This window comes from Tympanuchus pallidicinctus, unplaced genomic scaffold (assembly GCF_026119805.1).
Source record: "Tympanuchus pallidicinctus isolate F22 unplaced genomic scaffold, pur_lepc_1.0 scaffold23, whole genome shotgun sequence".
Lineage (NCBI taxonomy): Eukaryota > Metazoa > Chordata > Aves > Galliformes > Phasianidae > Tympanuchus > Tympanuchus pallidicinctus.
Genome location: NW_026294740.1, coordinates 2,148,405 through 2,174,968, shown reverse-complemented (window position 1 = coordinate 2,174,968; position 26,564 = coordinate 2,148,405). Strand labels below are relative to the sequence as shown.

Genomic DNA, 26,564 nt, shown 5'->3' with positions numbered 1-26,564 from the left:
TGCTGTTTTCATTTGTAGTTTAATGCACTCAGGAAACCAGTGGAGATTCTCCTTGTTCTGTTTGTTCCCAGCTACACAGGTCTCATTTCTTCTTGCTGCACGGCGCCACACGCAGAGGAGCCTTTCTGGCAAAGATAACCCTGCAAACACTTGGTGGTGGCAAGCTGCTCTTGGGCACTGCCTTCCCCGCAGAGCCCTCCACACCTTCACAACTGCTGCCTCCACTCGCTATGGATGTCAATGAGGGCCTCCCTGCAGTGGCAGCTCCTGGTGATGCTGTGCTCTGCTCAGTGGCCACGGGACGGGTGGCTGTGTGCCTTCTCCTCCCATCCTGCTCCACGAGCATCTTCACCACCGGGGCTGTGTATGTGGTGTAGGCAGGGTATGTGCGGTGGCACTGGGGCAGGTGGCACTGGAGCAGGTGGCCAGGCAGGCCCACGTTGGCTGAGGGCTGGGTGTGCTCTGGAAGCCAAAAAAAAGAGACATGGTGAGAGCATGGCCACAGATGGGACCTCCTGGCTTCCTCCCTCCTGTGGAAGGTGCATGAGGAAGGGTGCCTCCATGAAGGATGCCTCCAGTGGAGGATGTCCCAGTAGTGAATGATGCCTCTAGTTAGAGGATGCCTCCAATGAAAGGTGCCTCCATTGCCATCAAGGAGATGGAGGCCACACTCGGATCAGCAAGGGCCGTGCTATGGCTGTAGCACTGTCAGAAATGGCTGGGGGATCAGAGCAGGTCTTCCCTGGAAGATTTTTTCACATGGTCTGACAGTGATAGGACAAGGGGAAACAGCTTTCAACTAGAAGAGGGCAGATTTAGGTTAGATGTTAGGAAAAAAAATCTTTACTTAGAGAATGGTGAGACATTAGAAAAAGTTGTCCAAAAAATCTCTGGGTGCCCCATCGTTGGAGGTGTTCAAGATGAGGTTGGATTGGGCAGTGGGCAGCCTAATCTAGCATCATAGAATCGTTTGAGTTGGAAGGAACCTTTAAAAGCCCTTTAGTGGTTGGAAGTTCTGCTCATGGCAGGGTGTTGGAACTGGATGATCTTTGAAGTCCCTTGCAATGCAAGCCTCACTATGGTCCTATGGAGATGCCCAACCAAGGGAAAACACATCACAGAAAATCCCAAGGGAATGAGGAAGGGAGCTATAGATCATGACCAATCATATCATTGGTGTCAATATTTTTACACAGATCTTTCATAAAACCAGCTTGTTCTTCCTCAAATTCCATCAATCATTTAAAAATCTCATCAGCCGAGAGCAGAACTTCCTGCCTGACTCTAACACCTCACCTTGGCCTAGGGCAGCACTCAGTGTGTGTGTAACTGAGTCATCCAGCCATAAACATGAGCGGGCTGAGCACAAGCAGTCATTATGAGATGGACACCAGGAACCCTGCTGACCAGGACTGCCTTGGAGAGCCAGACCTGCCAAGGGACAAACCCTGTGCCGTGGTTCTGCTGTGAGCTCTGAGCAGCAAGCTCAGATACAAAGGACGAACAGAGGTGGTCACTCCACTGTCCTCAGACCATGCGGGGACAAGCGGTGGCTGCGGGTGGTTGTGGTCCTGGTGCAGAGCAAGGCCGCCTTTTTATTTTCTATAACTGGGGCAGATTCTGCCTCCCCCCTCCTGCCAGGGGTCAGTTTTAATAAGCAAGCTGCACCCAATAAAAAAAAGATAAACTTGGGCATGTTTGGGCTCTGACGCTGTGCTGCAATACCCCAGTCCTCATCTGAACAACAGCAGGGTGCTCAGGAATGGGGATGGTAGGGAACAGAGCTGCATGCACTTCCCCAAGCCCTGCCACGCACTGCTGGTACAAATTAAAGCAGCTTGGAGCTCTGAGAAGTGAGAGCATTTAAAGTGAACCGCTTTGGATTATCCTCTGCCAAAACCATAGGGACAGGAAGGGGGGAAAGTGTATTTTTAGTGGTCCTGCCCCAAGCCGCATCCTGCGGCGCTCTGTACGGTGGGGATGAGCCCCACACCCCCAGCCGGGCCCCGAGCAGCCCCACAGGCTCTTATAAATAGGAGAAGCCTGACGTGGCAGCAGGAAAAAGTTTCCATCGCCAAAAAAAAACTAAAATAGTCTCACTGAAATGCTGTTGTTATAATGTTCTGCTGTTCCGTACCTATGCTGCGCACACTCCACAGCTCCACAGCTGGGGAATGCCGTGCCAAACCCAGCCCGGTTCTGAGCTATGGGCTGTTGGAGGGTGGCACGCTCTGTGCTAATATGATGTGTTTGTTCTGATAAGCTAGGATGGTCCGTGTCCCTCCGATGTCCATGGTGATGCAGCTCTCAGAGGTTGTAACCCTTTGCTCCAGGCTCGGAGCGTTTCCAGTGGGGGGCAGCCAGCACAGATCATGGGCTCACAGAAGGAGGTTGGAGAGGTGAAGCCAAAGGAGAGCCTAGAGCTGAACCTCACAGCAAAACGAGATGGGATTGTCCTCAGCCACTGTTGGTTATTTACGACTCGTACTTGGCTACCGGCCTGGGAGAGATTGTGGAACGTGGGGAGAAAAGCTCACAACATCCCTGGAAGCCCTCTGGGAAGAGCAGCTCCTTTGCTTCATAGCGAGACCCACCTGCAGGGCTGTGCTGGCACAGCTGGCTGACCCTGCTGCCAAGGAAGGGTCAGTGTGGGCATCGTAGGCTGGGATTTATCAGAAGCCGAGAAATCCATTGTGAGTTGCTCCAGGGGAAGAGCTCCAGCTCTCCTCTCTGCCCCAGTGCCAGCCCAGCTCCACAGCAGCATGCAGCCAAAGCAGTGAGCTTTCCATCCCACAGGCTTTCCATCACATCCCATCCTGTCTCCAGCTGTGCCCCACCAACCACAAACACATCCAAACTCACCAGCTCCCAGCACCCAACCAGTAGATAGATAGACATAATCTGAACAAAGAAGCAAGGTCATAAAATGACTAAAAAGGCCAATTATGGGACCAAAGGGTCAGGGGCACCAGGCACCTCTCCTGCACCTCCTGCCAGCTGGACGCTTCCCTGTGCTTGTGCCAGCACTCACCCTGGAAGCATTAAACTTTATGCACTTTTGCTGAAAGTCTCAACTCCAGAACAGAAAGCTAAAATATCCCCCACCTGAATGGCTTCCAAAGAGGGCCCCAAAGGATGTAATACCTAGAACAGGACTGGAAAAACACCCTGTGTTAGTTTAACTTTTTCCCCTTGAAGTGTAATTCTCTCCTCATTGGTGGGAGCAAATGTTTTGGAAAAACCCACCCACAAAAGCAGGATTCAATGAGGAATTTTTAAAAATTAATTAATGTTTTTAATCATCCCTATCTAACCAGAGCTGGAGTTCTTTTCGTACCCTCCAAGCTACTGCAGAGGACATTCACTGCAGTGTCCTCCAGAGACTGGGACTGAAGCGATGAGAATCGGGATACATGGCCAATTTTAAACAGGGAACAATCTCTGGGCCCTGGGGGTGCTCAGAGCACACCTTGCCTTCATCAACCAGAGCATCAAACACACGCTAGGTGCTGCTCAGTCCGTCCATTCAGACCCTCAGATACCACCAGCAAGGCACATAAAGCCAACAAGGTTGAGATGTTCAGTGCAATAAGAGCACAGATTTCCTAACTGGAAGGAGGGAGGGCTGCTCTTGTTGAAAGCTGTGCCACAAAGCATCCAACGCTGCTCCACGCTGCAGCTCGTGCAAGAACTGCTGGCAGTGGGACAGCTTTCACACCATTATATTTAGAGGGACCCGCGTGAGCAACAGCCAGAGTTGTGGTGTAAATCAGGCTGTTCTGACAGCACCCGCAGCACGCCATGAAAGCAGACAGGGAAATGAAATTACATGCTGCAAAGGGAATTCTCTGAAATAAAAAGCGGCTATTTTGTGTTTTTTAGAAGCTCGCAGTAATTCATTATTTTTTCCCTTCTCTTCTTTCATTTGCTTCCAAGCCAGCCCCTGCTGACAGGCCCCAGGCTCTGGTTCCCATTCATTTGTCTTTGGCCGTGTGGTTCCCACATTCGGAGCCAGGGTACGGTAACCCCCATCCCCCCATGGTGACCCCCCCCCAGGGTGGGTGGGGAAGGGAGCAGATGCCACAGGGGGGTCACTGTGCACATGGGGACCCATACACAGGTCTCCCTGCAGCAATCAGCGTTGGTGGTAAGGGTCTCACCTGCACAGCATGTGGGGCGGAGGTCACGTTGTCTTTGAAGTATAGCACTAAATGCTTATCTGAATTGGGAAGACGTCAGCAGCTGATTTCCCTAACGGGATGAGAATCTTGTTTTCATCTGACTGTGCTCGGCCTCTGTTGCCAGCAAGTGTTAAACCAAAGCTTACTGTAACTGCAAGGCTTTCCTATTTATCACTACGTGGGATTGGGAAGACATCCCCTTCGTATTAGATTTCCCCTTGGAAGAAGTCACTGATGGACTGGTAAATGCCCAGGACCTGAGCAAACCTCAATCTCTGCAGACTGCTCAGTGCCATCATTTCAATGCTGTGCCTACCCCTTCCACTTTCCTAGGTCCCAGGGTGGGGGACCTCCACCCCTTCAGGAACAGCAACAGACCCCATCAGGCACATTGTCCTGCTGTGTTTTACAGTCCCTTAGCTCAGCCTGCATCACTGGGGGACAGGAATTTCCTGCCTTATGGGTTCCTCGCCAAAGATATTTCGGCTCTCTGTTTAAGCAACGCAGAGAGAAATGAGTTCTACCTCGCCAGACATCAGCTTCAGCCCTCAGCAACTCACTCATCTTCAGCAGGATCTTAATGTGACCCCTCCGTGAGGAGCCAGATGGAGCAGCAGCCGCAGAAAGAACTGCTGGAACCCAAACAAAGCTGATGAAAGGATAAGAGCAACAAAACCACCCTTTATTCATTCATCTGACTTCACTCTTTGAAATTCACCATGAAGTCCTTCCAACCCAAACTCCTCCCTAAGCATCAGAAGGGGGAAGCTGTGCAACTGAGATGGAAAGAGATGATCACAGGCTCTGATAGGTCTGGGGGAGGAAGGAAGCAACAGGATGGGGACTGGAAACACAGGACACCCCAGGAAGACCAAACTGCAGCACAGGAGTTCTGTTTCTCTGTTCTGGGAGCTGGTGAGCACCCAACCATGGCCTCCAATGGGCATTGGGTGCATGGCTGAACCATGGGGCAAATTGATTGTCCAGAAGCAAATAGCAGCAAGCTCTGAAGAACTGTCAGTGGAATATAAGAACCAGAAAGCAGAGTTGCTCCAGCCAGCAGGCACTGCATCCTCCCAGTCTCCTGCCCGTGTTTCCAGCGTGCCCAAGCACACCGAGCTGCGAGCAGCCAGAATGCACAGGCAGGAGAATGCTTGTTGATGTGCAAGCACAAGGAGGCAAATAGTTGACATTAAGGCTTTGGGAACGTTGTGGGATTGGGCTATTTCTTTCAGCCTTTGCACAAAGGGAGCTTTTTTGTCTCACTGCAGAACAGAAACGACATTGAAGGGTCTGTGGAATTTCTGGACATTTTTTCCCCTTGGAGACGCAATGGGCCGTGCTCCACAGTGCAGGACAAAGCGGGACACAGAGAACAAGATGTTCACATGTGGATCCACTGTCCGACTCTCCGATGTTTTCTGTCCCCAGGCTGCCACCATTTGTCCCCAAGAGGCCCTCATGGCAGAGGAGCAGAGCCTTGAGATGCACCGGGTTCACACCTGGCCCTGGACCAGCCCTGAAACAGCCAAGCATACGAGCACTGCAGACACAGCACGTGGAGATCTCCTCCATTTCATCTTGGCAAAGACACAGAGATCTCCCCAGGTTTGCTAAGGATGAGCCTGCTATCTGACCCCCCCACAACCCCAGCAGGATGCTCATCCCAAAGCTGCTCCCACCCTGCACTGGAGAACAGCCTGTCCTCCTCAGGCAGCTGATCTGCTGCTGCACAACTGCCAGGATGGGGAGGAAAGCTGACGTCTGCTCTGTGCAATGCCCAGCAGGACCAGCCCTGACACAGCAGCTCAAGGTTCCCATCAGCACCCTCGCATGGTGCAGCCCGCAGGCAATTCCCCACCTCACCCAACGGGCACCAAGGGGAAAACAGCCCTTCCAAGTGTGCTTGGAGTCACCACGTCTCCCTAAAGAGGCACAGCCCTAAGGTCACTTCAGGACAGGCTTTGCACAAAAGACTGAAGACAAATAGAAAATAAATGCCCTGTTCTCATGCCCTCCATAGCAGCAGCAGCAAGCCCTGGGACAAAGCAGAGATGGACCTTAAAACCTGACTGCCTCCAAAAACCCAACCCAAATGAATGCAAAACCTCTGCCTCTCCAATCAATAAGAGCTCCAGCAGAGTAGCCCTCCCCGCTCCCCAGCACCCAGCCATAAGCCATCGCTTTGGCAGATTTTGTGCTCTGGGGCACTGAGCATTTTCAGGGGGGGGCTTCAGATCTGCAGCCACGAGGAGGGCGGTGACAAGAAATGGGCGCTGCCACTTCCAGGGCTGCAGAAGAGGAAGCAGCGCTGGGAACAATGGGAGCTCTGTGAGCCCCGCGCTTGGGGGGCACGCGGCACAGCAATGGGAGCCACGAGGAGCTGTGGGGCGGTTCAAAAGCCCAACCCGCTCTCCTCTTTGTTCCAGAGGCCCCTGAAAGAAATTCTGGCATCGCCGCTTGGAGTCAGTGCTCAGGCTCCAAACCTCTGGGAAAGCTCCCTGGCTGGCTGGAGTCTCCTTCCTAATTCCCAGTCTGACTTTCCGTAATAAAGACAAGATTGCTCAACTTCCACAGCACTACGAGCACGGCAGAGTTAACCCTTTGCAGCCCTAAGCAATAAGCAAATAACTCCCTTTTCTTGCTTGAGCTTCCATCCTTCCCATGCACTTCCATGCACAACCTACCGAGAAGCTCTTGCAGTGCAAAGGGTTGGAAGCGCCCTGCAGAGACCCGTGGGTGCAGTGCCTGGGTGGGAGCGTGAGTGCTGCATGCAGAGCATCAGCAACGAAAGCCAGGCAAAGCTTTCATCCACAGAAATCCCTCATCCACACAAATCTTGTCTATTTTGAAAAGACAAACACATCACACAGACCAGGAGGCAGAGCAGGAATCTGAAGCTGAGCAGCAGCCCAACAATTGCACTCCATTAAGGAGTGCATGCTCATGGTGGGGAAGGAGTGCAGCCAGAGCCACATCCCCACATCTTTTGCCTCCCCCTGCACCCTGCGTTGCCCCACCTCACACCTCATCTGTGGACCCCAGCACAGCAGGATGGGGTTTTTACACTGCAAGTCTTCAAAACAACTCATTGCAGTTCTGATGTTTGTAAACGCCCTGGCCGTAAGAAGCAAACCCTCTGCAGCCAAGCTGAGCACCTTGAGCAACCTCCAAAGGAGCCCTATGGGCTGTTCTACCCTAGGGACTGAAATAAAAGCCACAACACTCCATGTGTTTGTATAAATAAATGCAATTCAAAGGACCATAAAGTCTGAGCTACACTGTGACTGTGATTTTGCCTGGCAACGTGCTGCCATAGGATGTTGTTGTAGTGCAGCTCCTGTGATGGCTCTTGCAAATCTCCTACCCCTCACAACAACAGAGCAGCTCAGCCAGCCTTGCCGTGAGCTGGATCATGCAAAAAGCAAAGCCAGGCGTGTAGCTTCACCCATCCAAGCATTGCCAGGGAGGTCAGGGAGATGCCGTTCCATGCACAGACCCACATTCATGCTGCAGTCTGCACAGAGGCAGAGTTTTCAGAGCTCTCCAGCACCATGTCATGGCCCAGGCATGGGACACTCCTATGGCAGGTCTGCTGGAAATGCCACCATACATACCAGGGTGTGCAGCTTACAAGCCATGTGGGGTTATGCTTTCTCGTGTTCCTCTGGGTTAATCCCACAGGAATGCTGCAGCTCCCTCCCATGTGCTCTGACTGGCAGTGTCACCCAGCGGTGACAGCATGGGGACAGCGCTGGGACACACGGTGACAAGGAGTGAGGCCACCAGAAGTGCACTCCCTGTGACCATGCTCTATTCCTGGCAGTGCAGCTCCTTGCAGACCATCCCCAAACAATCGGGCTGATATTTGGACAGCAAACACTGGACTTCCTGCTGTCACGGTGCCCCTTTTCTGCAGTCAGTTTGCTGTGGGGATGCTGCAACACACTGACCTCCTTTCCCCTCCCAGGCATCGTGCCACAGCTTCCAGTACCTCCAGGCTTTGGCAAGCACTACAAACCCCAAAGGCGGTGGTTAAAGCACACAGCGAGTGCTGGGTTTGCTGGATTTGGGGTCAGATGAACTCACAGAAGTGAAGGGAGAGGAACCAGGCTGGCAGTGCTGTTCAGGAGGGATAGCAGCTCCCAGGATTACTCAGGAGTCAAAAGTTCATCTTCTTCCCACAGCTCTGCAAAGGCACTGCTCTCAGGTTCAGAGCTTCAGCAGAGGGGAACCCTTCAGCCCAGGACATGTCACAGGGATGGAACAATGTCATGGTTCCAGGTTTGAGCCTGGGTCTGCAGACTGAGTTCAGGACTGTACTGAGGGCTGTGCACATCCCTCTGGAGTGCACTCCCACCAGGAGCAGAGCGCAGCCCTCTGCAGACATCAGACCGGTGATCCCCGTGGATGGGATCCTTGTGGATGCTCCATCCCTGCAGGCATTCAAGGCCAGGCTGGATGTGGCTCTGGGCAGCCTGGTCTGGTGGTTGGTGACCCTGCACATAGCAGGGGGTTGGAACTGGATGAGCATTGTGGTCCTTTTCAACCCAGGCTATGGTTCTGTGATTCTATGATCCCACGTTGCACAGCTCTGCCACGAAACCGAAACAACAGCTGCACAGAAGGGAGAAGAATATTTCATCCCTCCTCACTCTCCAAGACCAGTTCCTGGCTGTGCTCAGGCAACATTGCAGCAAACGCAGCAATGCAGACCATCACCCAGTGGGGGAACCCAGCCCCTGCCTTGCCCAACAGGAGTCAAAGCATGTTACAAAAGTCCTCTTGGAGGAGGCGATGTTAACTGGAGTGATGCTGGGGAGGAGGATGCTTCTCTCTTTCCTGCCCTTCCCTTCCTTTTTTGTCATCTGCAGCCCCAACACCATTCCCACAGTGGCAGTGGGTCACTCAGGGATGCCACGTGCTTTCCCTTTGCTGAGACACACTATAACACAACTGTGCAGGCAGTTGCCATGGATCCTGCCATCAAACAGGGTTGCAGACCTGCAGGTCATTCATCTTCTGGTCCAGGTGTCAGCATACAAATCCATCACCCACAGGAGGGATCCTCCAGTGTCTGTGAAGTCTCCAGCCAATGAGGACTAAGGGTTTCCTGACAGACTGAATCAGCCTCTCCACACCTCCACGCTGCTGTGTGGGGAGGCAAAGCCTCCATCCATACCTTCTCCTCTCTTTCTTTCCTAACCACCCTGGAAGCTGTCTGGGGAAGGCCTGCACTGAGTTCAGACGTATGGTCTCTATATTCTGCTATTCTCTACGACGTGTGGTCTGATTTTTGGGTGGTCCTGTGTCCATCCAGGAGCTGGACTTGATGATCCTTGTGGGTCCCTTCCAACTCTATGAGCTTGCAGAGACCAAGCCCCCCCCCCCCCCCCCCCCCCCCCCCTTTGCTGCAGGACAGCCCACTTCTGCAAGCACTGTTCCTTCCTTCACTTTCAAATCCCCACTTCCAGCTGTGACCAGAAGGAATTTCGCCAAGCAAAAGGTCACCCTCTGTGGTTTCCAATATTTCCCTTCCACAAGGCAACCCCTGGGCCTGCAAGTACGTTGCACCAGCTCATGGCATTGCTGGGCTGGAGGCTCAGAGCAGGCTCAGGGCTGTCTGCTCAGCTTTTGGAATAACTCTGAGCATTGAGACTTCTCAAAGTCTCTTCTGCTTTCCTGCTCTAAGGGCCCACCCTTTCGTCGCTATGCATGGAAAAAGATCCTTGTACCAAAGCATTCCGAGCGGGCACCATCCAATCTCAGCAGCAGTAATGAGATGCAGCAGCTGGAAGTGAGCTGGGAGGAGGAAAGCTTCAGCTCTTAACTATTCTGCTGGAAGAAATTTACTTTTTGGAGAAAAGTCAGCGCCTACTGGAAAGCATCCACTTGGTGTCTGATCAGCCAAGAGAGCAGAGGACGATCTCTCAAAATGGAAAAACGGCACTGTTTGTTTTTTTTTTCTGTCATGAGATTCTCCTTAGCAAAGGAGAACCCCTCCCTGCCCGCCCAGTGGCGCTGCTGCGGGGCGCGTCCCGAGGTGCTCCTGCTGCAGCACGGACCCCCGGCCCCAAATGCAGCCCAACCCCACACGGCTCCCCCTCCGTGCGCTGTTCTGAGCGCAGCGTGCAATGTGACCCCATGCCAAAATAGCGTCTGCTCCGAGCAGGAAGATGCTGTGAGGCCGTGACACGCTGGAAATGCGATGCGGGAATGTTCAGCATCCAGCAGGCAGCCTTGGGGACAGGAATACCGAGCTCGTGCATTAATCCTCCCGTAAAGGGAGCGGTCCCGGCGCGCCCTGCGGAAGCCACGGCCGGGGATGGGATGGGGCCGGCAGCAGGCGGGCCAGCAAAGCCTGGGCACTAAAGGAAGTGCTGTGCGGACGGGTGGCCAAATATAGCTGAGGAAGGGGCCCGAAATGTGTGACGTGTGAGTGAGGAGAAAAGAAGAAAGGGAAGCTGCTCCAGAACTGCGCTGTTTTCCTTCCCAACAGCGCTGCTCGCGTCTCCTCGAGAGACTTTTTGCAGCCTCTTTTTGGCCGTGCACTTCCAATTGTTGCTGTAAATACATATTGCCTCTGTTTGCCTTTGGAATCTCGGGGGGCTGCAGGAAAGAAGGGGACAAACTCTTCATAGGACAAGGGGAAATGGCTTCAAACTACAAGAGCAGAGATTCAGACTGGATATAAGGAGAAGACCCTTACTATTCAAGCTTGTTTGATCAGAGAGGTGGTGGTGCCCCATCCCTGCAGACAGCCCAGGTTAGAGGATGGGCTGTGAGCACTGATGGAGCTGTGGGTGTCCCTGCTCAGTGCAGGGGATGGGACCAGATGGCCTTTAGGGGTCCCTTCCAGCTCCAACCTATGATTCTATGATAGAGTCAGACAGCTCCTGCCACCCCACTGCTGGAGTCAGGGAGCTCAGTGCCCAGCCCATGGGAGCCTTCCTTTGGGTCTGAAGCTCAAATGGATCTGGAGATCAGTCCCAGCTTCCCAGATTCTCCCTGCTTCATAGGGTATACTGGGAAAGACCAAAGGATGCTCCTAAAACCACATTACCTGTGTCATGCCCCATGCCCAGGAGCTCTGGGACAGACAAGGGAGGCTGGGCTCACCCAATCCCATTTTGGAACAACAGACTTGCCACAGATAATAACAGCAAATAGATAAACTTCATATACACAAAGAGATTGGCCACTGCTGCATCCACCATCCACATTACCTCCACAGCTTCATTGGCACATGTTCCACCAAGATGCAACAAAACCTTTGGCAGAAGCACTGTTGAAGGCAAGGCAGAGAAACCCTCATCTGGAAATGTGGACAAAATACCCAGGGTTCAGCCTGCTTCCCACTGAGCTCCAGAACAGCAGTCAGCAGGCCTAAGCACAGCCCCCTCAGCACTGTTTGCATCTCCAGACACGGCTCCTTGCCAACCTCCATCCCACCAACCATCAGCACGGCTCATCCCGGGTCGCAGCCCAACATCTGCTTTCCATGTTCCCGGGCAGTGCTCCAAGTAACGTATGCATCTTGTGTGTCTGCATGCAGCACGAGCCTCAGGCACTGCTCAGCACCACGTGCAGAAGCAGAGCAGAGCTTTCAAGCAATATGCCTCATCCTCTGGGAAAAAGCTGGGCTACAAAATCCAGGCTGAACATGGAGCAGCTGTGGTTCCTGCCCAGAGAACGGGGCTGGGAAACAGCTCAGCATCACCCAGTGCACGTAGCAGGGCTGCAGACTCCTTCAGCAATGCACAGCACTCAGCTTCAAGCATGGAGAATGTTTGAGCTCTCACACACATAGCACCAAAGCCCCGGCAGCACTCACCTGCACGTGAGTTCCTGAAGGTGTTGATGGAAGACGTCTCCATCAGCATCAAGTGGTCAGAAGTGTTCTGCTCCAGAGGCTCCAGGATTTCCTTCAAAATAACACCCGTCACTGAGCACATGGTGAATCTGGGAACAAAACATCCTCAAAAGGCTGCAGGGCTGAAACCTTTTCTCTCATTCTCTCTGAGGAGCAGGCAGGCCAGCAGCTTGCTGTGCTGCCAACAAACATGGGGTTTCTATAGAGATGTCACACTGCAGCCTCACACTGCCCTGAGCACTGAGCCCAAGTATGCATCGATGGCAAAGGGTTTGAACCTGCTCCCATGCATTGGATACAGCACAGAGCTCACCATCCTTTAGCAGCAGTGGGCAGGCTGGATTGCCTTTGCTCAAGCTAAGCCGAGCTTGTTCACCCTGTGCTGGGCACACACAGCCTGGCACAGCCCCAGTGATCCCATGGCACAAGGTGGTTTCCCCCCATTGAGCTCTCTGCAGTCTCAAATACATGACTTTGCTTTGCCATAACAGCAAGCACGTAGAGCACAGGACAGCTTTGCAGCCCTCCAACCTTGGCAGCAGCCCCGGGGCCATCAGCACCGCCCCAGCCACCACTGGCAACACCCTACACTGATGCTCAGTGGCATCCTCTGCCCCCACCCCCCTCCTGGCCGATACTGAGACCCTTCTCCTCCTCGTCCCAGAGAAGCACAGTAGAGGACACAGCACCCTTATTCCCACTCTCCCACCATTGACCCCACAACCTTTCCCCGTGGCCCTGCCCTCACCAGTTCCTGGGCACAGTGGCACAGGGATCAGGCAGGCGCCGGCTGCAACCCCATTGTTTGCACACAATTGTTAGCACCTGGGCAGGGAATTTCTAATCCACATACATACATTTTAGGCAACGTGTGAGACACGTGTGGTTCCATGGCAAATTCTACATCTGCACCATGCACTGAAGAGCCCCCACAGTATTTTGCAATAGCAGCAGTAGGAGCAGGCTGACCTCATGGATATTTTCTGCACTGAGCTTTTGGGAGCTCGTGGTTCCTCCCAGCACTCCCACTTTGTTGCTTGCAACAAATCCCTGGCAAGGAAGGAATGGATGGGAGCAGTGTTGTTCACAGCAAGCTTTGTGCTGGCACCTGCAGCAGGTGGGAGAGCCACCCCATGGGGACCTGCTGCACTGCTCACTGCCCCATTGCTCATAAGGAAGGGATTCAGCCGCCCACAGTTTCTCTGCATTGAGTAATGCATTTGGCAAGGGGCAGGCAAGTTTGGGAAGTGTGTCATTGTTCATCCCGTGCCCTGAGAGCCTGTGGAGGGGGATAACAAAGCCCCACTCCATGCACCCATCCTCTCCCCCCTTCTGCCACTCTATGCACCTTCTGCCCCCATCCTGCTCCCACATTCCCTGAACTGGCCCCTTCCCTGCCACCCTCACCAGGGTCACCTGCAGGAAGGGACCTGTGCCCCCAGCATGATGCCCCTCAGCATCCAAGGATGAAGGCTGGGAGCAGGGTAAGAGAGACGGCGTGGTTTGATGCTCTGATTTAGTGCGGTCACGTCAGGACTGAGGGCTGCAAGCTGCTGCTCACAGACAATGAAGGGGAACACCTGTAGTGGAGGCCGAGGGTGGGAGGGGTGGGAACAGGAAGGCACTGAGAGGGATGCAGAAAAGTGAGGGTGCTCCAAGGCAATGGGGAGGTTAGCCAAGGCCAACAGTTCCACCCAAACAGCCCTGGGAGCAGGGATCAGGGCTGGTCGTCTGGTCCCTCTCATGGGACGGGCAGTGCTTTGCACAAGAAAGTAGAGCATCCTCATCCCTGTCCCCATCCCAAGCCCCATCCTCATCCTCTTCTCTATCCCCATTCGTGTCTGCATCCCCATCCCGTCTCCATCACTGGGTGTGTTCTGCCCCCCACCCATTTCCTGGCCAGCACAGGAAAGGCGGGCGCTGTGCAGCCTCTCTGACTGCCGCTCGCTGTTTTCCCATTACATCGTAAATAAGGAGGATTTCAGAGCACACGTGGTGAGGGCAGAGCCCTCCCAGTGCAGCCACAAGTTTCGGCGCTGAGGTCACTTCTGGTGTCCCAGCCCAGCAGCCCCAGCCCTGCTCGGGGCAGAAGTGGCTGGATGTGTGATGTATTCACGGCCCTGACTGCTTGCAGACGGAGGTGTTTTGGTCAGGGAGAGCTGCAGCACGTGGGATGTGGGCACACCGCCAGCAGCACCACGCTATGGTAAGAGATGGGAGATGGGTGCTGCGTGCCCAGGTTTGGCTGCAAGTGATGCCTGAGCACCTGCAGCACAGTGCACATGGGTAAGGAGCCCTCAGAGGGAACATTTGGGGTTATGGATCCTCCCTCTCCCCGGTGACAGCTCAAGATTTTTATTTTGGGGAGAAGAAAGCATGATGCGGGGCTTGGTGCCCTGACTTGGAGGGTTTGGGAAGCTGGGGGCTGCCAGTTCCCATTTGGCAGCACTTCTGCTGACACACTTACAGGACAGCATATGGGATGAATTAACAAAGCGCAGCAGCACCATGACAGATTTGTATCCATGCTCTCACAAATCCCTCCTGGGCCCCCAAATCACCAACGTTTATTGCAACACTTGCACTGTCCCTCCTGCACCGTGCCTTGCAGACACACAGCGCTTTCACCCAGGATCACAGAACCCCTCACTCGTGCTCCTTCTCTTTTGCCCCTTTCCTGCATGGAACGTGACCGACCCAGCACTGTGTGTTGGCCACACAGCAGGATTGTTACACCACACTGACAGCACACGGCTCGCAGCCACCCCGCACACAGGCACGGCCAGCAGTTGGCTCTGAATCCCAAATGACACAGGAAAAACGGAATGTCTCACCCCGACCCGGGCAGGGCTGTGCAGATGGCTTCGAGACCCGAAGGAGTTCCAAGACATGGGATAATTCCCATGCACATCAGCTCGGCTGCTTCCTCTTGTGCAAGGAGGAGATGTTTGCAGCTGGAAGTCAGAGGTCCACGCTCCAACCGTGAGCTGAGCGGGGACTCAGCCTGTGGGGAAAGCAACGCCAGAGACTGCATGCATGGGACAGCAAATCCTGCACACAGATTGCTTTGCAGTGCAATTGCAAATCCATGACAGCTGTGCAGAGCGTGGCCCCAAAGCTCCTCACCTGGCTGTGCTCAGCACCAAGCAGGTGTCACTGTAAGCAGAAAACCACCTGGTCAGGATTGCAGTAAGCTCTGCCCTGGCTCAAAAGGCTTCCAAAGGTGGCGGCTCAGCATGCTGAGCTCATCCCCTGCAGCTGGAAGCTGTGGTTCCCCGAGGAGTGCTGACAGCCCCAAGCCCAGCCCTGCTTCTGGCTGCAACACACAGAGCAGAACTGTGCTGACCTGGTGAGTATGGGGGTGGATGGCTGTGCTGGATGCACACACCCTGCGCCCAGGTCACATCTGTGCTGCGATGTGGGGCTTGGTGACCCCAGGAGATGCATAATCCACCTTGAAGTCCTTAGCATCCAGCACAGCCACAGCCTGTTCCCAGCCAGAGCCGCTGCTCACGGAGCAGAGGACCCCTCAGATTGCACCCTCCAGTACTCAACATCACATTGCCCCACATAAGCTGTTCAACCCAGAGCACCACCACCACACTGGGCTCCTCTCCGGGGCCTTCAGCTGGCAAACAGCCACACCAGAAACTTTCATTTCCCTAGGAACATGCTTTTACCCAACCAGATTTGCATAGGTCAAGGTGGAGCTGCAGCCGAACTGCTTGCCCCATTCCTGGATCAGCCCTGTCCCTGCATTCTCTCATCATTCATTCCCTGCTTGGGCTTTTCTGCAGAAATATCTGGAGGGTGACTATTCCTTACCAGTGCCCATGTTCATTTGCCAACTTGGATGCAGAGGCAAAATCCTCCATTGGTTGTTTGGACTCTCATTTTCAATTGTCTTTTCCGTGTCAGTACATTCATTTTGAGAGCGTACTTAACATGAAATGATTAATCAAGGAGGGGCTGACCATGAGCACACAAACCTGGCTTAGCAGCAGCACGGACCTGATTGGGGTGGGTGAGATTTATGCTTTAGATGCTTTGAATTTCCAGAGCTCAATAGCACGGCGTGCTTGGCTGCTTTGCAGGGAAGGAGGGCAGGGCTGAGCCACTTCTGGAGGAGCACTTCTGCAAGTGGGTGATTCCAGCAGCCCCTCCTGAAAACTTTCTCTGCTCCTTTATTTTTTCTCTTCAAAGCCAAGCGTGAGAGCTCCCTCTGCTGCCGTAAGGGCTCAGATCAAGTGAACGCACTGTGTGAGACTGAACGGGCTCCAAAGCAGGGTGCTGCTCCTGATGTCCGCTAGAGCTGTCCTTAAACACAGGACCCAAGGGTTTTACCCAGGGAATCATTGGGCAGGTGCTAATTAAAAGGTGGTTTAACGATACCGCTGGGCTGCCCGGTCCTCCAGCATTCTGTACCTCACTGCAAACAGAGAAAACACACCAGGATGCTCCAGGATCCATGCTTTCCTCCTGTTGTGCTGATGCTCTGGCAGTAGCTGGGAGCTGTGGAATTCTGCTATGCCACTTATGGCAACCCAGCGTGGCTGGCAGTGCTCAGTGGCAAAGGCACCACGTCCCACGTGCAATGCCAGCACCCCCCAGGGCTTCTTCACACTGCAATACTTGCAGCTGAGGGACAGATGATAAGCGTGGGGGTTCCATAGGTGAAGAGGAGCTGCAGATGAAGTCACACAGCTCTGCGCAGGAAACGGTGAGTAACAGCCTCACAGCTCGAGCTGCTGAGGGTCTGAAAACACAACAGCAGACAGGAGCAAAGAGAACGTCCTGTGGCAGAAGGGCTGTGACTCATTTACTCCAGAGGTTACTATGGAGCTGTTTACACATTTCTTTGTGATTACAAAAAAATAAAATATCTAAAGACTCACCCAAAATGAACTACGTAGAAAGAGGTGTGAGCAAGAGGAGAACACAAATAGCAATAACTCACAGGACCAGGCAGGCTTCCTGGAGGAGCACAAGGGGTTCAGGTATGAGCCCACTGAGCCACAGAGCCCTGGGCAAACGCTGCCTGTCCTGCTGCAGCCGGGTGGGAGGCAGCAAGGGCAATCCGAGCTGGGTTTGCATTTTTAGAAAGGCTCTGGGAGGAATATGAGGAATAACCAACCAGGAAATCAAACTCCTTCACTGAACAAATTGCTCAGACTCCTGAAAAGCAGAATTCAGAGAGAGAAGAGGCAGCTGGAGAGCATTCTTGGGGCTTTTCCCAAGGGAAGTCCCACCTGGAAAATTATGGATTTTGTGGAATATACAGCAAGCAGCTGGGGGACGAGGTGATCTGGCATTTATAGCCATTAATTGGAGCTTATAAATTAACAGCAAGTGGCAGAATCCAAAACAAGGGATAGGATTAAAGTGAGAGGTTTTGTACCAGGAGAAGGGATTTCTTGGGAACACCTCATTTCTTTACAATTTCCATTCACAGGGAGTGATGCCAGGAACTTCTGGGACAAGTTCGTCACTATTAAACACTAAGATGCAGACACAGCCTTTGAGATCTTGTCCCACCAACTGCCACACTTAAAGGGAGGTAAGCATCAGCATCGTTGAGCACAGCCAGAACCTGATCAGCTGCTGCCCAGGGCAATTCTGGGTGTGAGGGTACGGAGGAACTGGAATCACATCCAAGCGACAGTTTGCTTCCAGCACACAAAGGCAGACAACAAAGGGCCTGCGCCCTCTCTGTGTATAAAAACACTGTTATCAGGAGACCAGAAATAGCATTTCCTTGCTCTCTATCCTTTGTCTGTCTTATCAGGGCAGCAGGAGGCTCTCAACTTGCTGCAGGCTGGTGGGGTGGGAGGGCTGCGTGCAGGAAGGTGGGACGCCAGCTCACAAACGTTCTGCTTGCACAGAACGGCAGGAGGGAAGCGAGAAATTCCTTCCTGCCAGGAGGCCTGGAAGCAGTGCTGGGCCCTGGCCAGCATCCACTCTTCTCACCCGCATCCCTGCTCCCTTTGGTCTCCCCAAAGGTCACTCTCAATTACTCACTGCAGCTTTTTGTTTAGGAAATAGCAGTGGGGATGTCCTGTCCCGTGTGAGCAGCTCTGACCACAGCCTCTGCCAAGCTGCTACAATAGACATCTCCCTGCAGCCCCCTGGGCCCGGCAGGTCTCCAAGAGAACAGTGCAGGAAAAGACAGACAGACTCCAAGCGCCCACTCAGCGCAGTTTCCTCCCACATCACATCCTTTTCACCCTTCCATTGCAGCCCTGGGGCAGGTAGGGTGGCACACGGAACAGGGGACACACCAGGTAGGGCAGAACTGCCAGTACAGCTTCCATGTTTTGAGGATACATCCATCACATTGTGTTAAAGCACTGGGCCACAAAAAGCACAGAAATGCAGCCACTGTTGTGGGGAAGCTACATGCCAAGGACACAGAGTGGCCCTGAATCCCGAATGAAGAGTACTGGACTCCAAGCCCACCTTACAGCTGCACTTGCAGCAGCACATGTGTCTATTTCAGAGCAGAGAGCTTTTTTTTTTCCACTATGATTGTTCTTGGATTCTTTTTGCTTCTGTAAGCCCTGAAAGCTCAGCCACCACCCAGGCAGGGAGGTGTTTGTTAGGAGGGGCTGCGTGACACAGCTAATGCTCTAGAACTCAGCTAATGCTCTAGAACTCAGCTGAGCGTGGATCCCCGAGGCCTGTCTGAAAAAGCACATTCCGAGAATTTCCCTCTTCTGCTTCTACTCCCTCTTCCTCTTCCACAGGAAACTCTGGCAGAAAGCAAACAAATAATCAGACGACTATCACACCCAACTGGAGTAGCGATAAGAAATTTGGTTCCGATCCACACCACAGAGAAATGTGATAAAATGCTGCCCTCTCAGAAGCCAGAAACTGACTGTTTGCCAAGAGACTAAAAATAAGCCACAGAGGGCTGTACTTAAAGGCATGCACTAATAAATGCCTCTGTCCTTGATTAATCACGCTCCGATTTCCAGAAAAGCACTCTCTATTTTCCAGGAACAGTTTGTTGGGAGCTTTGGCAACATCGGAATAAACATGAAGGCTAAAACATGTAACATATCTCAGAACAGCTTCCTGGCAGCTGCAGGTTTGCTGGAGGCATTGCAATCCCTGGGACAGCAAGGGCAAACAGGGACTTGTTCAGCCGGAGCAGGAAGGATCTCCTTTCTCCATGCCACAGGGGCCAGAGGCTGCACTGGTGCGTCCCCCCGTGGCTGCAGCAGCACCTTGGCTTCACGGTTCACTTCAGCTGTTTCATGATGATGTTTCATGACGGAGATCTGACATGATCTCCATCAGTCAGAATGAAATCACCTCTTCCAGGCCAATGGGGAATAGAAGTGCCAGCTGTGTGGTGGCACTGGCGCACACTGCCACCTGCAGAGCACACCCCAGAGCTGGGGACCTTTGCAGAGCACTCAGGGTGTCAGCACACCAGCCGAGTCTCACAGATTGACCTGGCTGTGTGTGACAGCAATCCCAGCACACTTGTGAAGGTGTTCACACAGGCCAAGCTTTCCAGGACTCTTGAGGTGAAAGCAACCGTGACAGAGCTCCTCATTAGCACGTGTTTAACTTAACACGTAACCCACCATAAACAAGAACACTGGATATAAACAGAGCTCAGCCATGAGTCATAGAAGGGACACCCGGTCTGGTTTAAACAAAGCATTATTTTAATCTCAAGATTTTATAAATATATATTTACAAAAGAAAGGTATCGATCCAAAGAGTTAAACAAATGTACAGCTCCCCAAGTATTGCTACGGTCCAGGGAGACATACAATGTTAATGCAATCCCACAATTTACAATACCCATTATTCAAAAAGAAACCACATTCTTAATTTAAAATACCTCTTCAGAAGTTTACAATACCTCCCGCTGTGAAAGCACAACCTGCCTTGAGCAGCACGACGTGACAAGAAGGAGCTGAGCCCTTTCAGCTTTGCACACAGAACACACAATTTCTGCCACTGAGGTGAACACTGCAAGCCAACATTTCACCGTCATACAAATGGGTTTTTTTTCCCCCAGCCCATAGATTCCTAGGGGAACACAGTGTGCTGCACGGATTCAAGACATGCAGATGTCTTGCAAAGTCAGCATGCTGATGCCAGGTCTTCAGGCAACTCCATTAAGATTATGTGAAACGCCTTTTGGTCATGGAACAGTAGAAAGCAGCCTGAACTCAGCCTCAGCTCTTGTTTTAATGGTTACCCCCAAATCCGCTGCATAGGTGAGTAACTGAGTGGAAGGAAGCTCTGCTTGTGTAACCTCCTGTCCTGGTACCCCAGCAGTGACGTTCCCTGCTGCCCTGTGCACCAGCTCACACCAGGTGGCATCATTTTAACAGCTCTGCCCATCACCTGCTCTCACACTCCCTCCACCTCTGAAACTGTGTACAGCTTTCCTTGCAACCTACTTTTAGTCCAGTTGTGCTTCTCGTACAGACACAGGCCTGCAGGAAAAACAGGGGATCTCCATAAACTCAGATTTAATCAAAGTCCTGGTTAAATGTTACTCCAACCTCCAACAACATTTAAGAAAAATAAGTCTGGAGCTGCTCAGCAGTCACTTGCTGCAGTTTCCACTTGACTTCAGAAATCCTCCTACAGCCAACAGCAACACTTCCTTTGGATTTCCTTCACTGCAATAACCTCAGTGCCATTCAAATCACAGAATGAGAGACACAGAGCCAACAGAGAGCTATCTAAACTTCGTAACAGACCTCCAGAAACAAAACACAGCTAAGCCCACAACTGAAAACTACCTGAGGTACCAACTGCTGGAGGAGGTGGGGATGGCTCTTGGAGAACAGAAGGCCCCATGTGAGCATGGTTTTTAGAAGGTTACCTGGCATTTTTCTCTTAACGTATCCAGTGAGTATAAACCTGCATCAGAGCACTACCTAGGATGTCTTCTGATTCAAAGTTCAGGCAATATAATTCTAATTAATCAAATTAAGAAAGGACTTAAACACAAACTGCTAGTGGAAAACTGAATATTAACTGCTAGGAGTGTTAACTGGAAGTCTTGCACAATGTATTTACTTCTTTTAATTCACACCTCATTTAAGCAGCTCCAAAATCTCACGGTCAGACCAACATTCTCTGTGCTTCACCACTTTGAATCCAATCCAGCTTGAGGCTTCTACCATGCTCAGGATGCTGTCTGGTCCTCTTTAGCCACAGTCTGCAACAGGCAAAGAAAAAAAATCAAGTACATCACAGGAGAACTGTGTGACTCACTGCCATGGTTCTGGAGCAACGCTTTCATGTTTTCCCAGAGACTGAGGCTGCTCTGGGCCTTTGATTCGCGCTCAGAAGCTACCAATGAACACAAACCTAACACAGACTGTGCTGCCAATATTTAAGCTTCTTATCACACTGATGGCAATAAGTACAACAGACACCTGGGAATCTGCAGCGGCCAACCCACCATGTGTGCAACAGGGAGCCACAGTTAGGAAACTTGGGACAAGAAGAAGTGAAACGACAGCCTAGAAGTCAAACAGCGCCCATGGTGCCGAATGCTGCAGGGAGCTACAGCAGGCAGAGGAGGCCCTGATGAGAAGAGTTGGTTGGAGGTGAGGAAGAATATAGAAGGCAATGATAGCAATGATTCCAGCTAGGAATACACACAGTGCAGCTGTGCACAGAAGCACAATGACCCATCGTGCCTCCAGATGAGTGTTTCTGGGGCTGGTGCAATCAGAAGGGGAAGTACTGCAATACAAGGAGTAATTTAGCAATGAGTTCTCCGTGAGCAGTAAAATTGATCAGAAATCCTTTCACTCGGTCACCGTTTTCCACTCGTGCTCCTAACAGACCAGCCATATTCCAGTATCTTCTATGGCATTAGTCCATGACACCAGTGAATAACACAAGCTGACACGGAGTTCCATTTGGAGCACAATTAGCATGCTAATCTGTGACTTCACGAGCAGAATTGGGAGGAGGGTGTCAAATTCACTGGAGTCCCACTAAAGAACTCCAAATAACACCTTTTTCAATCTTTCTTCTCATGGTTCAGGTAGGAAGGAAGCTTACAGACAAAAGCAAACACAACTAGAGGGCTTCAAAACCCCAATATCTCACCTGCCGCAAGAACTGCTTTCCAAGGTAGCTGGTTGCCATGCTTGTCAAGTTCTTCCTACTGCCAACTTTGCATCTGATGTATCCATAAAGGTTGGCTCCCTGCAGAACCACTCCCATCATAACTACTGCCTAAGGCACAAGAAAATACTGTCACAGATTTGCATCGCCTTACTGGCAACAAACAAAGTCCATTACTGAGTTGAGGGAGGCAACTCACCAGCCATTTCACTTTGAAAGAAAACAGAGCACTGAAAGCAAATATCACCCAGATGATCGGGCAGGTAATCAGACCTAGCCAGAAAATTCGGGACTCTGACTCTGAGGAGGTTTTCTGCCCTTGTGCTGATACCTAGAAACACAAAGTAAATGGAGATTAACAGATCTCACCATCACTACAAAACAGCCCAGCACCTCCAAGTCTCCTGGCTTTTGTCCCCACACAGCAGTACTGGATGCTTTGGAGACCAGCTTCCATACCTTGTGACAAAAGATGTTTCCATATGGGGGGAAGTAACAACAAATTGTCTGTCTTGGAATATTTGGGGCAAAAAAGCCTCAGTAACTTTGAGAAATGTTACATGTGCTGCATGGTTCAGTTTCCACACACAGAACGGGTAACACCTTCTACCTTAACACCACTGCACAGACAATCAGTGTCACTGAGTGCTGCCAGTACTAAATACTGATGCTTACGGCCATCAAGTCAGGCAATTTCTACACAGATATGACTCACACTGCACTACTGATCTTCTTTATTGAGAAGATCTCAAGCAATCATTCGTTCTTCCTACAAATAGTTAAAAGATCTGAACAGAGGGAGCTCATGGCTCAATTTAATGTGTTACCAGCAGTTTAGATATTTTTTATCCTTTCCCTAGCAGATTATAGCTTTTCCAACAAGCACAGTTCTGAGAAAGAATTCATCTGCAGGGGCACAAATTCATCTGGACAAAGTTTTGGGTTCCAGACTCTGCACCACTGTAGATTTCCAACGTGAGCACAGGCAATGACTTTTACCTCACTCCACACCTGTGCACCAGAAGTGCTCTTAGCCCTGTGCACACAGAGACAACGGGCAGCGATCAAAAGGGTAACTGACAGGACACGAGGTGCCACCAGAAGGCAGATCAGACACACAGCAGCAGGCAGAATGAACACAGGGGAGCAGTAATGCTATGAGCAATGCTGGATTGTTTTGCCTAGTTCCAATGATCTTCTATGGGAGGTAAAAGATACGTCAGCTGTTCTGTGCTCACACCAGAACATTTCAGTGTTCTTGATAAGACCTGGGAACCTTTACAACATTTTATGTGAAAATGAAGGTACACAAACATTTTTCTCAAGTCTTGATCAGGCTTTTAAATAAAGCAAAAAATATAAAAGATGATGTTATCCTTCAGTACCACCATGAAACAAGCGAGCGGTTACAGACCTGCGGCTGGAAGCTCTAAACTCTGCAATTCACCACCACAAACATAACTGGTAATTAACAGGGGGTTGGTAAACCTGAAACATCTAAAGGAAGACTGACCTTTCTAGATTCAAATTTCCAGTGACTTCTACCATCATCATCCACCTGATTCCACCAGCGGAGGCCAACCATCAGCCGCCCTGTGACGTTCTGAAACGGACAGAAAGCAGAGAGGCTTCAATTCGCCACCAGGAGAAACCATTAGCCAAACAGATCCTTGGGAATACTCCACCTCAACGCTGCACCCACAAGAAATTATAGTTTTTCAGCCCCAGATTTTATTGCTGTTAGCTCTTTCAGAAGCTTTCAGTTCTCCAGGCAGCAAATTCCCTTTCTCATATTGGCAGCTGCTGGTTTCACAGCAATCTGCTCTCAGTGGCTGCACAAGTTACAATGCTAGCTGTATTTTAGAAAGAGAGGCATCACACCCTGCAAAGACCTCATATTCCACTGCTCTTGACTCTGCCAGAGCTTGGCTGTTTGGGTTGCTATTTGCAATGTTGCTCATTTGCTTCATGTGGGCAAACAAGACCACGAGGCTCTCATATCCAAACCCATTTTCTGATACACTCAGCACAACAACAAATTGCTGTACTAACATAAATGACGCATACTGGTGACTCAGAAGTGACCTTTCTAAAAATGAAGCCTGTGCTGCCTTAAAAAGAATAAGTCTGCTACAGATCTCCATTTGATTTTCAAAAAGAAAGCAGCTAATCAGCTACACAGTGCTGCTTCCTGCAGTACTTGAGTGCATCTCAGGTGTAGTTTTGTTGGAAAGGCACAAAGAAGGTTCTTTTTTTGTGGAACAAATACCACTTTACTCAATTATTCCTATAGGTTAGACATGATAACAAAAAGCATGAGAGGAACTTACCTTTACGGCCCAAAAGTCACACGACAAGAGAAGGATGATTGTCACCATGCAGGCAATAAAGCTGCTAGTTAAGAGCTCACAGAGCAGATAGACAACTATCGCACTGACTCGGAAGAACAGGTGGAAAAACGATGCCACTGGATGCCTGGAATGAAGGACAGCATGGTCACAGTTCTTTCAGACAGGACTGAAGCAATTTCAGAGAATCAACACTGCAAAGTGATCCTCTCCCACCAAGGATAAGGATCAGCATTATTATATGAAACCAGTATGTTATTATTGCTGAAAATATGGGTTAAAAAAAAGTTAACTGGGAGATTATCCTAAGGAGGAAAGGTTCCACTCACAGACATAACCAACACAATGTGAATCTAGGGATGAAGGAGCCAAGTATTTATTTAACCTCATGTTCAACATAAGACAATTTTTTTGAGGTAAATTTGAAAAGGGTTCTGACAAGAAACAGCAAACTGAGCTCCATCACACAACAGACATGCCTCCTTTCTGACTTGTGTAGTGCCCTGTTCAGAAATGTACAGTAGAGCCAACATCACCACACCAGGATTTCAGACTACCAGCTGTGTGGGAAAACAGAGATCATGGCCTGAACAAATGACTGCTGTGTAGGAAAGGGCTCACGTTAGGTTGGGAATGCAAGTATACCACCTCCAGCTTCTGCTTATAGCTAGAAAAAGCGTATTAGTGAGAAAATGCTCTGTAGCTGTACATTATTCTCCTTGCTTTCTATGAATGATTGCTAATCCTGATATTTGATGCTTTATGGTCTGTGGCTGTTACATATATGGGCACAGCATCAAGGGCTCACAGCAGCCATCTTGCCAGCTTGCTGCTACATGTATGTCCCTGGGAAATCTCAGGGCAGACACGATACTGGTCGGTCACTGCTGGTACTGAGGGCCTGGCAGACACTGATCAGCCTGCTGCTGCCAGTAACATGAGTACCTCCCCAACAAATCAATGAATGTGAGCTCATCTTCACATACTTTCTTTCAGGATTAGCAAACCTTATGCAGAAGTGCTGGTGCTTCTGCCCAACACTGGTGTGACCATAGCAGGACGTGGCAGGCAGCAGGGCAGTGCCACTCACACTAGGAAACAGAGAATGGCAAAGAGATAACAGGCCAGCCCAGACAGCAGCACTTGGCACAGTGAGAGCCACCTGCTACAGAGAGCTCAGAGACAGTAACGTGTACACACATTTAACGTGGGGACACTCAGAAGCACAAAGGCACAGATACATGGATTCCAGCTGAGCTTCTGGAACTACCTCTCTCAGCTAAGCAGAAGTTACTAAAGTTACAATTCTTTCTAACAAAACAAAGATATTAGCTGTTATGTATTTCAACACAATACAGCAGCCAAGAAAATGGGGCCAGGGTCGTTTTGTCGGTGTCCAGAAACAGAAACAACAGGATGGGACAGTCCCTCCTCCTCCAGAACTCATCTATAAACTCTCTCCAGGTCACTGACCTTATTTTTGACTTTTTTGATCTCCTGGATACTTCATCATCGGCATCAAAGAGAGAGACATCCTCAATGTCATCACTGCTGCCCTAACGAGAGGAACAAGCTCAAAGTTACAAGAGAAAGAGAATCGCTTTTCGACTTCAACCCGGGTCACTTCTGATTACACTGAAGTGTTGGGATGGCGCCTAGAGATTTAAACACGAAGCAAACGCTATAAGGAAAAGACACAGGAACCGGATTTTCCTACGACTGCTAATTCAGGCAGCGCCTCCCGTGCTGAACAGAGGCAGGAGGAGCGGCGAGGCCTCCTCGCCTCGATCGTGCTCCCCTCAGCCAGGAGCCAGCTCAGCCTCTGCGCTCCTCCCTGTACACAGTGCTCGCAGCAGCCACCAAGCAGCCACCAAGCACCCACAGAGCGCAACACCCGAGCCTCAGCGAGCCCCACGCAGCCCCACGGCCACACCGAGCTCAGCGCAGCCCCCAGCCCTCACCTGCCGTAGCATGGCCTCACCACCACTTCCGGCTTCACCACCACTTCCGGCCACGCCACGTCACCACCGCGGCCAATCTCGC

General features: G+C 51.3%; 1 protein-coding gene across 3 annotated transcripts; it reads right to left on the bottom strand.

Annotated features, from left to right (window-relative positions):
• Positions 1–26,564, bottom strand: TVP23C (trans-golgi network vesicle protein 23 homolog C). 3 transcript variants are annotated; one of them, XM_052688298.1, is made up of 7 exons: positions 26,483–26,533; positions 25,995–26,077; positions 24,504–24,648; positions 23,687–23,776; positions 22,373–22,504; positions 22,156–22,284; positions 19,711–21,250 (listed from the first exon to the last, which is right to left on the bottom strand). In XM_052688298.1, the coding sequence occupies exons 1-7, from the start codon at positions 26,492–26,494 to the stop codon at positions 21,218–21,220; spliced, it is 624 nt and encodes a 207-aa protein (XP_052544258.1). In that variant the 5' UTR covers positions 26,495–26,533; the 3' UTR covers positions 19,711–21,217. The 3 variants fall into 3 exon arrangements, with proteins under 3 accessions (XP_052544257.1, XP_052544259.1, XP_052544258.1); XM_052688297.1 differs by lacking the exons at positions 19,711–21,250; positions 22,156–22,284; positions 22,373–22,504 and adding exons at positions 1–462; positions 12,016–12,106 and having other exon boundaries at positions 26,483–26,564; XM_052688299.1 differs by lacking the exons at positions 19,711–21,250; positions 22,156–22,284; positions 22,373–22,504; ... (2 more) ...; positions 25,995–26,077; positions 26,483–26,533 and adding exons at positions 1–462; positions 12,016–12,106; positions 14,889–15,058; positions 15,401–16,375.